The 15,838-nt window shown below is 37.4% G+C and overlaps 1 protein-coding gene across 1 annotated transcript in view; it reads left to right on the forward strand.

Annotated features, from left to right (window-relative positions):
- Positions 1 to 15,838, forward strand: part of NRG1 (neuregulin 1) — a 1,131,190-nt gene that overhangs the window by 1,101,974 nt on the left and 13,378 nt on the right. Inside the window, exons 7-8 of the mRNA XM_052661558.1 lie at positions 8,111 to 8,169; positions 14,655 to 14,678. Of these exons, the coding sequence (XP_052517518.1) occupies positions 8,111 to 8,169; positions 14,655 to 14,678 (83 nt within the window). The remainder of the gene's footprint in view (positions 1 to 8,110; positions 8,170 to 14,654; positions 14,679 to 15,838) is intronic.

Below are 15,838 nucleotides of genomic sequence, written 5' to 3' on the forward strand. Positions count from 1 at the left end.
CGTTAGACACAGTGACATGCATACCTAGACCAGCAACTCCATTCTGGGAAGTAAAACAAAACAAACCAAAAAAGTCAAGTTAGACAGGAGAAGCAGTTTCTGAGCTCTGAAAACCAGGGAGAGGACTTTGGACATTGTGACAAGTAATCAAGAGTCATAGTACCTTCTGGAACAGTTTGGGTACACCATAAACCTAGAAGATGTTTAGGGAAGAGAGACTGCCATACAGATTAGAGACACCTGGGCACTAGAAAAAATGGGGAGAAAAAGTCAAGACATTAGCTAAGCTTAAGGTTTTATAAAATCCTTGTTTAGTAATTGATGCAAGTAAAAATGATGATGAAATACTATATTTATAGCACATCAGCAGCTGGTGGTTCAGATTCAAGTTGTGTCCTGTGGCTTCATCATCATGGCTGTAGAAGGAGACATCTGGAATAGAGCAAAGGAATATATTTTGGGTTAGTCCTCGAGTGCCGAGGAACAGCCAGCTCTGGGAGACCTCATCCTTCAAAGCAAGTGAGACACGTACCTGCTATCACATTGAGCAGGGAGACAAACCTTTGTGAGTGGGTGGGACTCGTGGCAAAGATCTTAGAGAGTCAGCTCTTCAGATGACCTACCTACAGTGATGATCATTGTAGTCATTTCCTACAGTAACGTGTAGAAAATGTTACTGAAGGAGTACTCATTTCTTCTGTGTCCCTCTCTGTATCTACAATCCTGCTGTGTACTTCGTAGGTACTTATTAACTCATTTTGACTTTCAAGAAGACAGATGGAAGGAAATATTTTGGTTCTTATAGAAATGAATTTAGTGGCAGTTTGGCCTAAAAGCAGTTGCATTGTGTTCTTAATAGCTTGGTTCTTTTTTTCTCCTGAAATCAGTTAGGCAGCCACATATATTTATTGATCTTCTTCCATGAGGCAAGTTCTGTGCTTGTGCTCGTTATGAAGTAGTAAACAAAATTGCCTGGTCTCAGCCCTCATGGAGTCCATAGGCCTGTGAGGAACAGACAGATTTCAAATCATTAATTAAATTGTAAATGATAGGTGTGCTGAGTGCTTTGACAAGTATTTAGGGAACTAAGGAATGTATCGTGGAGGACACCAACCAGCCAGAAGCAGGGTCTCCATGGGGGAAAAAACATTTATGCAGCCCTCGCCTTGAGAAGCATATAGTCTATTTAAAATAAAATGATCTCTCAGCAAAATTCAAATGTACAATACCATATTATGAACTAATTTCACATTAGATCCCAGGGTTTTTTTTTTAATCTTATAACTGAAGAAGTTATAAGTTACCTTATAACTGAAATTATTTATCTTATAACCAAAAAATTTTTAAATAGTCACCGTATGAGGTGACTGATGAGTTAATTAGCTCTTTGTGGTAATCATTTAATAACGTATAATATATCAACTCATCAGTTTGCACAGCTTAAGTGTATACAGTATTGTCAATAATACCTCCATAAGTCTGGGGGGAAATCAAAAATTAAAATAAAATAAAATGCACCATTTTGAAATATTTCTATTGAAAGATTTAAGTCAAAAGTGAGTATTTAGAGGTTTCGTCATCAAATGAGGCTGGAGTGGATGGAAGGTTCAGAATCGCTATGCTGTGTATAGGGGCATCCTCCAGAGACAAAACCAAACCACAAATCAGCCGAGTCCATAAGTCATCATGTCACAAGGACAGAGAGATGTATGGGCTATAGACTGAGCCCATATCCGATGAAATCGTTTGACCCCAAAGTAAAGGATACCTCCTTTAGGGTAAACAATGGCAAGGCTTTTCATCTACAGATGAGCATTTCAGAACAAGCTGTACAAACAGAACGCTGGGAAGGGCACCAGGGTTCAAACAAGGAGAGGTTAATTCATAAACACCGACACCTCATTAGTGGGATTGTATGTCTTAGACATTGAAAACCAACAGTGCAGATCCAGGATGACTTCGTTTTTTTTTCCCCCCTCAGTATTTATCCATGAGTCCACTGTGGCCACTCTGTGTGTACCGTTATCTCAAATATGGGGAACTAGTCCCCAGATCCTAATAAAAAAGCAATGGGATGATCCATACTAGCTGAACAGTGATGGGGAGGTCTAAGGTTGGATCTGTAGGAAATGTTATTGAAGGAACATGTTATATTTAATATTTTCTTTAATGATGTTGAAGAAGGCATTTCCTTGAGGAAACAAATGTATTTTGCAGAGGATACCATAAGGAACACTAAAACACAAATTAGAAAAGCATATATGAACCTTAAGAAATTTCACTTCACAGTAGATAACAGAATGCAGATCATCTTGGAAAAATGCAGACTAATAGTAACAATCCATTTGGGAAAGAATAATGTACAACACAGAGACTCAGCCAGTGAGTGGGCGAGCTCTAGTCAGAATCCCGAGTGAAGGGGTGAAAAGAGTCAGCCCTTGCAATAGGATCCTGTAGAAAAACAAGCTAGCGCTGTAGTGTGTGCACTGCCAAGTCTGGTTTACAGAGTAAGGGCCGAAGTCCTTAAAAGCCCAACGTTTAAACTCACCGATAACCCTTCACGCGTGTATGTTGGCCTTTCCGTTACCTACTATTTGTAAACATGGACATCAAAGAAATTGCTTCAGATCTTGTACTATGTGAAGGAAATATCCCAACTAATATTGAGGTAGGGTGAAAAGACAGTAGGGCTTCTTTTTTGAATGATTGTCTAAAATATCTCCTGGTGGAGTGATGCGTAAATAGAGGGGAAATAGCATATGTAAACCTGTTTCCCTTCTCCTGTTGGATCAAGGAAGAACCTAATGAAAATTAATGAAACCAAGAAGTAAAGACAGGAAAAGCAGGGATGTAAGGATGGTTTATAAATTGACCATAAATTTCAAAAACCACTAAGCCGTTTATAATGGCTTATAAAATTAGCAAATCCTAAATAACTGAAAGTTTCTTGGGGTTCTGGAAATATCTTTAATGATATTTAGTATCTCCACCAAAGAAAGGGGGGGGAATAATTTATTCAATTAGAATGTAAAAAATACACCAAACACTAAACTGATTCACAAAATAACATGAGTTGATAATTGATTATACACACAGTAAGCATATCAGGATAATATATGCTGATATTGATAGATGATAATATATGCTGAATTATATAATAATAACTATGTATTAAGGTTATTATTAAGAACCATTTTTATTTTACCATGCTGAAGTCTTGGTTACTAGACTGTAAGTGCTTCATTGAATCCTGGGTTAATTTCAGTAATGGGATTTAAATTTGAGGTAACAGACTTACTGTTAAGGAGTTATATGGAGTCTTTTCCAAATTCCAGACTCAATGTTAAAGGTTTCTGTATAGGGGAAGGCGTCTGTGAGGAAGGAACCATAAAAAAAAAATTATCTAGAAGTCTACAGAGGAGAGAGTTGGTCACAAACTATAGAAATGAAAGCCAAAAGTTTGACATTGACCTGTACTTGGCCAATCAGTTGGCTATCTGGGTCTCTTTGATACAGTTCTTTACTGAACACTATGTTTTAACCTTCAATCAGGTTCAATTTAACCAGTATTTTATGAGAGGCCTTCAAGAGCCAGGCACTGGACTAAAACATTAGAGCTATAAAATGATCGGAATTTGTTCACCGTCTTCACAAAGAGATAATCACAAGACCAACAGGTCAGGGCAGTGGAAGAGAGGCAGGCACCATGCAGTGAGAGCCAAATAAGGAATCCCTCAACCAGGTCTGGACATGGGTTGGTGAGGAGGTGACACTCAGGAAGGAGTTGATGTTGTATTTGAAGAGAGTGCTTCGTTCAGAAGAAACTATGAATTTTCATCCCCTGAAGAACAAATATAGAACAAAGATTGCTTACCTTTGCTTATCTTCATTTATCTTTGTATAAGAGCAAATACGAACATTTTTAAAAATATCTCTATCTTCTAATCTGATCTGTAAAATAAATGGTATATATAGTTTTGAAGCTACAGTAAGGGCTCAATTATTATTCAGACAGATTCTTCTAAGACATAGAATTCTTGGAAGGTGCTCAGACTCAGGCCAGAGCATATTGTTTACAATGAGATTAAAGCTACTGTACTCCTATCTCCGAAGAAAGTGACAGATTGGCTGCTTAAAGGACAATGCTAACAGAAAAGTATGCCAGCAGCCAGACAGTCACCCTGTTCTTGTAGGAGTCATACTGTAGAGTTTAATCAGAGCCTGTAGATCAGATGGGCTTTCCTGGTAGCTCAGATGGTAAAGAATCTGCCCACAGTGTGGGAGACCTGGGTTTGATCCCTGGGTCAGCAAGATCCCGTAGAGAAAGAAATGGCAACCCACTCCAGTCTTCTTGCCTGGAGAATCCCATGGACAGAGGAGACCAGTGGATTACAGTCCATGCGTTCACAAAGAGTCAGACATGACTGAGCAACTCAGACCTCATAGATCAAGTGCATTTCCATTTGCATATGCTTTCTCTGCCCAATCAATGCAGTCTGCAGTTTGCTTATGCAGAAGTTGTTTCCACTTCCTCCCATCTGATTGGGCAACAACTCCAGATGTCCACAAAAGTTACATAATGATTATAGCTCTGAACCCTTGACTGAACTAGGAATAGGTATTTGACATTTGTTTTGCTTCCATGATTGTCTTAAAATATCAGTTCTATCAGAAGAATGGTTTTAAAGTTCTTGAGTCCTCCCTGACTGGTAATACATTCAGAAGAGATGATGCCAGGTTTTTGCACAGTGATTCCATGTAGGAGAGTGACTCCCAGAACCTTTGTGGTAAAAGAAACCTTTGATAATCACTTAGATAAATCTTATCATTTTATCACTGAAGACAACTGTGGCCCAGTGAAGCCAAATGGACTTCTCACATCCAAACAGCAAGATTCTGCAATGACAGGATAGAGGGCCTTAGTCTCCATCTTTGGAAGTCAGGATCCCTGACATCCTAAATTTAATGTACGTACAGATCTCTTAGGGATCTTGTTAAAATGCAGATTCTTATTCCATAGTTCTAGACTGGGGCCTGAGATTCTATGTGTCTACTAACAAGATTCCAGCAGATGCTGATTCTGTTGGTCCTTGGACCCCACTTTGAATAATAATAAGGATTTACACTAAGAAAATGCCTCCAAGTGAAGATAAACATTAGTAAAAGGAAAGCTCTGGTTCAGACATAGCGGGTAATTCCCAAAAGGATTGGTATACCTTATGCAGATCTACTGTTTCTGCACCAAATATTCTGTATCATTTTATGATAGAGATAAACCACCATCTTATAATAATAGCTTCCTAGGAAACATCATTTTAGAATCTTGTACTAATTAGAAAATTGATTGGGTAGGATTTTTGATCCCCTTCATCTAGTTGTCCCATGCCTTCTTATTTCAAAAATGTCATCTAAGATGCATAATTGGCAATTTTCTAATAAATGTTTTTCTTATCTTAAGGGATTCATGATTCTTGAGCTCTTTGTGAATTTCATGATTCCTAAATAAGTGCATTTCTTACCTCTAATAGTTCTCACACACACACACACACACACACACACACACACACATGCCATAGTCACACATACTATGTTCTTTGTATGAAGCAAATGGGTTATTATGTGATCAAATTAAGAATTTAAATTTTTATGAAGAGTACAAACAGGTAAGATGAAATGGTCATTATAGAATATATTCTTAGTTCTGGAATTACCTACTTAATTATAGTGTATATCTATATGGATTTATAGTCCTGGTTCAGAAAAAATATAAAAATAAAATCTCATATACTTCACAAATTTTTACATCAAATAAGGTACATGGAAAACAAGGTTCCATGTGTTTTTCTTAAATTACATGGAAAGGCATTCTTAATTGAAGCAGGTAGAATGACATATCCATAAGAAATGACCCAACCTCACAGGTTATAGTTCTTATTTTTGTATTTCTCTAGGTAGTTCTTCCTCTACTCATTTCAGCAAAAGTATTCTATACAAAAATAACCAGTTCACTTATAAAAACTTGTTTTGAAGAATTAAAAACAAACTATGTAAATAAGATGTTTGTTGTTAAGCTTATTGATATTATTATTAATGACCATAGTTATACTTTATTGACCCAAGTACTCATAGGGCTGAAAATATGGAACTGTTAGTATTTATTCTTACAAGCCATTCTTCGTGAAATTAGTGAAGCAGATATACCAAATCACTTGAGAATGTTTTTTTGACATTGAATTTGGCTTTAAGGGGGATGAAAAAAAAATCGACCTGATATTAGCAAAAATGAATAGCTTTATTCACATCTCTTTGATGCCAAAAAGGTGGTGTTTATTTTTATTTATTCTGGGAAAGAAATCATGCATGACGTTTATGGTCTAGATGAACTACTGATAATAATCATGGCTATCAGTGTGGGGCACCTGTAAGAAGTATATTTGTGTCCTGGAACTTTTTGATGACCCTGTTTCTTTGAGTATGATATTTGGGGTAAAATGAATCCATTCTGAAATGCTTTAGTTACTGGAGTTACAGCAACAAAAAGAGCAGTTTTAAAGGACTTCCATCTCTAGGTACAGCCCCATCCCAAGACCTTGAGAACAATATTCTACCAGGATTCTGGAATTTTGATAGGCAAATGTGAGTGAGTAAAATGTAAATTTTATACAGTTTCAAAGCAGTTTACCTTAAATGCAAAATGATTTTCAGTAAATACTTCAGTAGAAGAATAACTGCTTAAATTTTTTAAATGTATTTGATTTGGGATAATTGCATGAAGTGAAATTTGTACTACTAAAACTCTGCCTCTTTATAGATTTTTTACACCATTAAAAATAAGACCTACTTTGTATTATCTTTTTAAAAAAGGAGGATGTCATTTTTCTTGTCAGTAATCATTAGAGTGTGAAAGTGCTTTATTCCTATTGTAATTTGATGATTTCAAAGATACCAGTGACAGAGGAGCCTGGCAGGCTACAGTCTATGGAGTCTCAGAGGCAGGCATGACTTAACAACCAAACAACAGCAAAATGAAATGAAGTACAAAATTATGTCTACAAAAGAAAAAACTCAGAATTATTTAAATGGTAAATGATGATGGATGGAACCATATAAGCTCTTACCAAAATCAGTGTTTCAACGTCAGTTGATCATTGACAAATTCAGAAATGCCCAAGAGATAATGACTTATCTGCCCATACCTTGCCAAGCCCTTTCAACCTTTCAGCCTCACACTAGTTAAATTTCAGTTAACTGATTTTACAAAGACTGAAGCAAACAACAGAAATATATACCCCACAGTTTTCATGGGACATGGTTTTCTAAATGTTTTGTCTTCTTTTCTTTGTGTTGTTCAGCCACCAGGTCATTTGTAGGACTCTCCATACTCCATAGGAGGAAAATTGCCAGTCTGAAAGTTCAGTGTCTATAGCGTTCGATTGCTTATTACATTTTTACCCTCTAGGTGCCAACCTGGATTCACTGGAGCGAGATGTACTGAGAATGTGCCCATGAAAGTCCAAACCCAAGAAAGTATGTTAAAATAATCTGAAATTTGCTCTCTCCCCCAAACTACAGCAACAATCGCTACCGCTTGGTGCCTTTACAGCTCAGTTGTGACTGATTCCTTTTGTTCTAATCATGGTTAACCCACTCAGGGCAGAAACCCATTCAATGCGATATTGTCTAGCTATGTCTCCACAACAAACCACAAAGGTCATCAATTTCATAAAACCCATCTGGATGGTCCATGACGCTGGCAATCATGGCGGGTGGGCCCACCAAAACTCCTCTCCTTCCAGTGCGTTGGACCAACACTACCAAGCAGAAAACCTAGTTGAAGAAAACATCCAGCTTTCATTTTAAGTGGCCCGTTTGAGAGAACACGGTCACTTAAAATGCTGGGATCTTTCTATCATGTTTATCCAAATTTTTATCCCACTGGGGGAAATGCCAGAGTCTAAAAGCCATGATGAGGACGAAGACTCAGTTCCTGAGAGTGAACTCACCAAGCTCAGTCAAATGACACTGAAGGAGCTTCTTTCTAGCATATATTCACCTCTTCTCTTTTTTCTCTGTTTTTTTTCTACCATTGTTTTTTTGTTTCTTCTCTCAGGTGCCCAAATGAGTTTACTGGTGATCGCTGCCAAAACTACGTAATGGCCAGCTTCTACAGTACGTCCACTCCCTTTCTGTCTCTGCCTGAATAGGAGCATGCTCAGTTGGTGCCGCTTTCTTGTTGCCGCATCTCCCCTCAGATTCCACCTAGAGCTAGATGCGTTTTACCAGGTCTAACATTGACTGCCTCTGCCTGTCGCATGAGAACATTAACACAAGCAAATGTATGACTTCCTCTGTTCGTGACTAGTGGGCTCTGAGCTACTCATAGGTGCGTGAGGCTCCAGTGTTTCTGAAATTGATCTTGAATTACTGTGATACAACGTGATAGTCTCTCTCACCCAGTGCAATGACAATAAAGGCCTTGAAAAGTCTCACTTTTATTGAGAAAATAAAAATCATTCCACGGAACAGTCCATCTTCTTTATAAAATGACCCCATCCTTGAAAAGGAGGTGTGCTAAGTTGTAACCAGTACACACTTGAAATGATGGTAAGTTTGCTTCGGTTCAGAATGTGTTCTTTCCGACAAATAAACAGAATAAAAAGAGTTCAGATGTTTCTCTTCATTAACCAAACAGTTTGCATTAAAAAAAAAAAAAGCACTGAATAGGAAAATTAAAAGCAAACATTTCACAGTAAAGGAGATAGCCTGGCTTCTATTTGACCTTGTTTAGGAAACAAGGGATTCAGGTCTAAATGATTTTTAGATGAATTGTTAAATCACTTATTTATGCTATTCTACTCTCAGTAATAATTTTAGGAAAAAGTTGTTTTTTTAAAAATATTTATTAGTTACTATGAAATATCACAGTTCACTGCTAGATGTATACTTTTAAAATGAGGACCGGGAAATTTTGATGGATTTCTTTGGCTTCATGAAGTTTTGAACATTCCTAAAAGACGGTTTACATTGTATATAACTGCATGGATAACTAAACTATGTATCTGTCCTTCTTTTGTGAACAAGGACTTTAGCTTTTAATTCTGGAACTTTCAAAGCATCATTTTAAAAATAGATTCCATGTAGTTATCCATGTAGATCAAGAGTGACAATTTTTTTTTCTAAAACTCAGCCTGTGGAGCACAAAAGCAATTCATAAGTATGGCCATGTGCTATTAGATTTTATTTACAAAAGCATTATAATGGATTTGTCAGCCTCTGATTTGGCTTGTCAATTGCTCACCCCCCAAAATATTTCACATAGTGTATTGTGGTATAAATTCATGTAACACAAGAAACAGTGATAGAAATTGGTCATTTGGGGGCCCTAAAAGAATGAGATTTGACCCTTATTTGTAGTCATGCAAAGAATAACATTCCGTTTCTCATGTTAACAGTCATGGAAGAATAAATTCTATCAAAAAAGAAATTTCATATGCATTATGAGGAGATTGGACCCATACTATTCCATCATTTTTTTAGTGAGTGGTACTTCTGATGTATTTACAAAAGCTGCATATCAAAAATCACGTTACAGACCATTTTTTGTTGTGAAAAAGTGATAAATTGGCATTGCCAAATTTTCAAACACAATCTCCTCTTTATTCAAAACCTTTAAATAAAATGCTTTTCCTGGACAGAATTGTTCTCTCTGTAGCTATAGATTTTTGATATAAAGGTAGATAAGATGAAACGTAAAAACAGAAGGTAAATAATAAAATTTTACTTAATACAGCCATTCCTTTTAGAAATGTTTGTATTCAAATGACATGGATTTACAAATCCCTGTGACTGTATAAATTCAGTACAATTATATTTTAAACTTTAATGAAAATTCTGAACATGTGTATTGTACTTAAATTTTTGGAATATCATTGTGCACTGAAAGCGTTGTAAAAATGAAGGCATTTTCCGAAATAATGATGCAGTGAGATCTGACAGAAGAACCTGAAAAAATGTTCTCAATTTCTCTTTTAGACCATATTCTCTTTCATAAGATATAATTTAAAAATAGCCATTATGTATTTTAATCAGAATGTGATTCCTTGAATAAATTCTTTAGTAAGCTTTCAGTGGCACTTTTGGAAGATGTCCAGGAAAACAGCATTCAGATTTAACCTGATTTAACAAAGATAGATAGGAAGCACATTTATAAACAAAGTCTGTAATGACTGTGCATCAGTCCTGCCTCGTGTCTGGAAAAGCAAGAGCTTCCATTCAGAAACTGCTTTCCAAAATTGTCTTGCCCAGAGTTAATTTTCTAACTTCCATGTCTTAAATCCTCAGTTTTTACTTCCACAAACCTTCACATCGAAGGCAGGGAAATAAATATTTGCTGCTCTAAGAACTTTATGTCCAACTAGTAATGAAAGCTACACGAAAGCTAAAAAGTGTTGCCATCTTGGTAAAGTTTAAAATTTACTTATTTTTGTTCATAAAGTTTGAAATGTATATCATACATTTTAAAAGAAAAAATATTCCCCAGCTTCAGAGAGACACATTGTTCAACTTACCAAACCACATTTTCCGTTGATGAATCACATTGTAAAAGAACATACAATTTTTTAAATGCTTCTAAACACATAACTTACATTATTAGGATTTAATACAATTTTTCTGGTCAGGGTGTCCTATGGGACATGTATTGATTTATAAAAACTGATTTAAAATATAAAAGAAAGGAACACGTGTATCTTTTATAGGGCTTTCTTGAAGGAAGCCATTTGCCTTGAAATAAAACATTTATAATACTTTCTTGGAAAATACTGTCGAGGTTAGTAAGCTTTAGGTTTCACCCCTCTCGACACAGAGTTCCTGCTTGAAAGGATTGTTTTCATCATTGTGTGTGTGTTGTGTGTGTGTGGGGGGGGTGCATGTGTGTCTGTGTTTGTGTATACAGACAATCAATAATCAATTTATAGACTATAGGAAAAAACACACAGCTTCAATAGTTTCAAGCAGTATGGAGCAAATAGGTCATATATAAACTAACATCTAATAGGAAGTAATTCTAGAATAGCCCAAAGTATAAACTATTTTAAAAGAGTACAATTTTAGAGCTTATAGGCATATCCTCAGAATGAGTAAACTCAGACAGCCTTAAAAGTATTTTTGATTCATAGGTTACTAGTGCCTAAATTATTTGTGTTGATTTTTCCAAATGTTTTTAAAATTCACTGAAGTTGTTAGTTTCTTTATCAAACATGTGCATCTTGCTGAAAGTAGAATAAAGACACATCAACCTATAACAGAATTATTAACTCCAGCTAAGCATTAGTGAGATTTCACTGTGTGTGTTTTTATGAACATACTTGCTCATGGCATATGTAAACTTGGAAGAAAGGAGTTTCCTATTGCATTTCAAAGGGTTCAGTGGCAATATGGATTGGTATATGTGAAAAAAAAAAAAGCATCTCCTATTGTAAAGGTAAGTTGAAAATTAGAAGTCAGTGGCTAAATTGGTTCCATTTAGAAATGACATTGACAGGACTCCTCTAGAATCCTCAGGGGGGCAAAAGTCAAGAGGACACATACCTCTTTGAGATTACTTGCTTAACAAAACCCAAGAATGTCTTCAAATGTTAACAGAAATTATAATTGCATGTATGGACAATTTCAACTTTTCAAGAAGTTTTCTTGTTCTTTTCTCTAAGGCAATTGAAAATTTAAATTAACCTACAGGTTAATCAGTTTTCTTCAAACAATTATAAAATCCTACAGCAAAAGATTAGTGAGTCAGTACTTAATGGTTTCTAAAGACTCAGATTTAAATTAATTTTTTATATTGCTTACTGCACAGCAGGAAATCACATGTAGAAAAGGAAGCTAAATTGTTTACAGTAACCTTTGTGTTTTTGAATTATTAATTTAATTTGAAAAATGGAGTGGCTAGGCAGATGTTCAATAGGAAACATATGATATGTAATAACCCTAAGCCAACATTAGATTAAATAGAACAGATAGAAAGTAATAAGCTCTTCAGAAAATGAAAAGTATTTGTGTATTCTGCTTTTCTTGACTCACAATGAAAGAAATGTAGCCACCAATAGTCAAATAAATCACAGTAGTGTTTGCTCCAGGACTTGGGTGATTGATGCATGCTTCCCTCTGCGTGTTTCCTTGTTAGGGCTTATGGGCAGAAGAGAGTACAATTTTAAGTACCAATTTCCCTTTGAATTATTTGAAATTGGAGCTGCCTGATATGAATGACTTCCCATGAAATGAAATTAGAGTTAGGCTCACCAACTTACCTATAAAACTGTAAATGCAGTAATATATATGCATGAGCATGCTACTAATTTTATTGAAGACTTAACCAAGCTTTCTATGCAACTAATATAGATAATTAGCAGTGTTCATGTAGGCATGGAATCATGATTCTCTTCTCTGGAAAGAGTTTCTGTAGTCATCTGTTGATTTTAACCCTTAAATTGTTACTGATGTAGGAGGAAAAGGCAAGACACATAGGGGGTTGTAGGGAGAAAAATTGAGTCAGTTGCTCATGGAAACGTGTAAGGAAATTTATTATCACTTCCTCAGAAAATGAATTGTGGTACCTTGATGTTCTGAAGTTTATATGGAAGAAACAACTTGAGGGAAAATGGCAATTTGTCCAATTCAGTGTTGCACAGAGGCAAGAGAAATTTGGACTGGAAGAAACTGTTAATTTTGCTGTGAACACGGTGCAAACCAAAGTCACTCTACAGCCTCTTTCTTTAAATTTATGAAAAATGTACGTGATTTGCCTGAGTACCCTGGACTTAAGGCAAAGAAAATTCTATTATATAAAGTGCCTCTTTATCATTGTTAGTCAGTGTACTATTTGATATGTATTTATACATACATATATATAAAATCTGGGAAACTTCATTTCCGTAAGAGGTGGCAAGTTTTTTTTTGTTTTTTTTTTTAATATAAATTCTTGATATATCACAGAGACTGTCAGAGTTTTGAGGGCCCAGAAATTAGTCAAAACTAAGCCTGCATGCCTGCGATCAGTGGCCCAAACTAAATCTCCAGATACACCTGTCCACCAAGCTGTTAAACCCCTCTGCTGTTGGCTGACACACCTCACGTCTCCTTTATTCCGCAGGGTCACCCTGTGAGGCCTGTGTCAATACCATAAGCATTTTGTCAATGAGAAATGAACTTGTCCAAAGTCACTGAACACGTAAATGGCAGAGAAAGGACCTGAAACCAGGATGACTCCAAACATGATCTCTCTATGAGGAGATCTGTTCATGTCCAAACTGTTTTCGAAAAGAAGTACCCCTCCAGCGTGTGCTTTCAAACTGAAGAGATGCCTTGTCAGATTCGGGGACTGTCCTGGTATCTCTCTAGTCAGTGACCAAGGAAAAGAAATACAGACCACAGAACCCCTCTGTTTTCATCCTGCCCCGCCTTCCCACCTGCCTTTCCACCCCCCACACACAAATACCGGAGTCCGGAAGGGCCCCAGATGATGACATTTGGTTAACAGTTTTTTGTTTTAAGAATGAAAAGCGTCATTTCTCGATTGGTTTTTTTGTTTTTTGTGTTTGGGTTTTTTTTTTTTTTTCATTTGCCCGATTTTCCCCACTTTTCCACTTGAGTCTGTGCAGGTCCTGCCAGGCCTGCAGTTCTGATGTGTCCTCAGTCAGGTGTGCTAGGACTGTGGGCTGGGGGCGCACAGCTTCCAGCCCTCTCCCCTGGGCAGCTCTGCAGGCCTGCTGGGTGCCTGTGGCCATCAGCTATCATCTGGGCATCAGGGCTCAGTGCTGGGAAGTGCCCATCTAATTGGCTCTTTGTGATTTGAGGAAAAATTAAAATTAACCAAAGAACCCAGGAATTGCATCCTCCCCCTGCCTCCTTTTTTTTTTTTAAACCATTTGAAAAAGTGAGGGAGTCACGGCTATCCTATGCCACACAGAGATGATACAGAAAACTGGAAGCAGACTCCCGGTTGCCTCAGTGCCCTGGCTGGCTTTTTTGAGCAGAAGTGTTCTCCATGTCATACCAATGATGGAGAGAGTGGAAGATTTGGGGGGAAAGGAAATAGTTTAAAGATAAGTAAATAATACAACAGGAAATATTAGAGCATAGCTAGCCCCAAACAGTGAAATGAGCGATCTAATGGGACAAAAATTTCCAACCTAATTGCTCCTCTTGGCTTCACCTCCCTGCTCTGCCACTCTCTGCCTTTGGGTAAAATGACTTCACTTCCCTGGAACTCCATGCCTGCCTTTTGAAAGCAGAAGGGTGAAATGATACCAAATGCCATCTCTGATGATAAATCCGGTCTTTCGATTCCCAGATAACGCCTAGCATAGAGGAGGGGTCAGCCATTCACTTCTCCCTCAGTAAGGTCTTTTAAGGGTTAATAAAGACAGTGCTGGAATTTGCACACCTCTTGAAAGAGAAGTTCCCTCTGTGGACTCGTAGGGGCGTACCTGAGCACTGCTTCCTTAACCATCTGCCATTTGTTTGTTCCATGTGCACGCACAGAGCCGTAATAGTCGTGTGTAATGTGTTTTGGAGTGCAGTGTATTGCTCTTTTCTGAAACTTTTTCCCTTTCTTTCTTTTTTTTTTTTTTTTTTTTGTCAACTTTCTGCATTGGCAGAGCATCTTGGGATTGAATTTATGGGTATGGACCAATCATCATTCCTTTTAGCCTGCAGAATTTAGAGCCTATGAGCTGAAACCTTTATATTTCCCCCCTGTCTACTCTTACCTTTCAGTTCCTAACTAATTTCCTTTCTCTTTAGAAGGGATCATACAGCTATAACAATGATTTCTTTGCTTTCAATCTATGGTTAGTTTACCGACGAGGTACTGAGGGCAGCAGCTTTTAGACTCAAAACTTTCACTTAGAGTTGAAAATCGCCTTACTTGGTACAATTCACATACATCCCATGTTCCTTGACCCACTGATCGGAGCTGACCGTGCTGTTATTCCAGAGCTGGGTAAGTTGAAGTGATTCATAAGGCTTTAGGAGGAACCAAGCCAGGGGCCTGAGAACAAAAGAAGCTTCACATACACCGACTTAAGAACACTCCGCATTTTCGGCTAATGGGAGCTTTCAGTTCAGTTCAGTTCAGTCGCTCAGTCGTGTCCGACTCTTTGCGACCCCATGAATCGCAGCTTTACGTACAATGTAAAAATCATCTATTCATACTGTAACATAGAAAGCTCTTACACTGCAGCATAATAGTACATACATTCCCTGATAGCTCAGGTGGTAAAGAATCTGCCTGCAATGCAGGAGACCCCGGTTCAATTCCTAGGTTGGAAAGATCCGGAGAAGAGAAAGGCTACCCACTTCAGTATTCTGGCCTGGAGAATCCTATGGACTGTATATGGCTGAGCAACTTTCACTTTTCACTTTCAGACATGGATTACTCTAGTTTTCTGGAGATATATACAAGCACTGCACTAAGCTTCATTATCTTATGAGCAAGGAAATAAAAAACAACAAAATACACTATGCTATTGTAGATGGAAATTCTAGCACTAATAGAATTAAATTTGAGTCACCATATCCCAAGTAATCAAATACAAATTTTCATACTGTTCCCCAGTGGCTCAGCAGTAAAGAATCCACCTGCCATTGCAGGAAACTCAAGTTCTGTCTCTGGGTTGGAAAGATTCCCTGGAGAAGGAAATGGCCACCCACTCCAGTATCCTTGCCTTGGAAATCCCATGGAAAGAAGAGCCTGGTGGGCTACAGTCCTTAGGGTTGCAGAGTTGGATATGACTTAGCGACTAGACAACATCCTAGATAGTTGGGAGAAAAGCCAGGCTTG

This window comes from Budorcas taxicolor, chromosome 24 (assembly GCF_023091745.1).
Source record: "Budorcas taxicolor isolate Tak-1 chromosome 24, Takin1.1, whole genome shotgun sequence".
NCBI lineage: Eukaryota > Metazoa > Chordata > Mammalia > Artiodactyla > Bovidae > Budorcas > Budorcas taxicolor.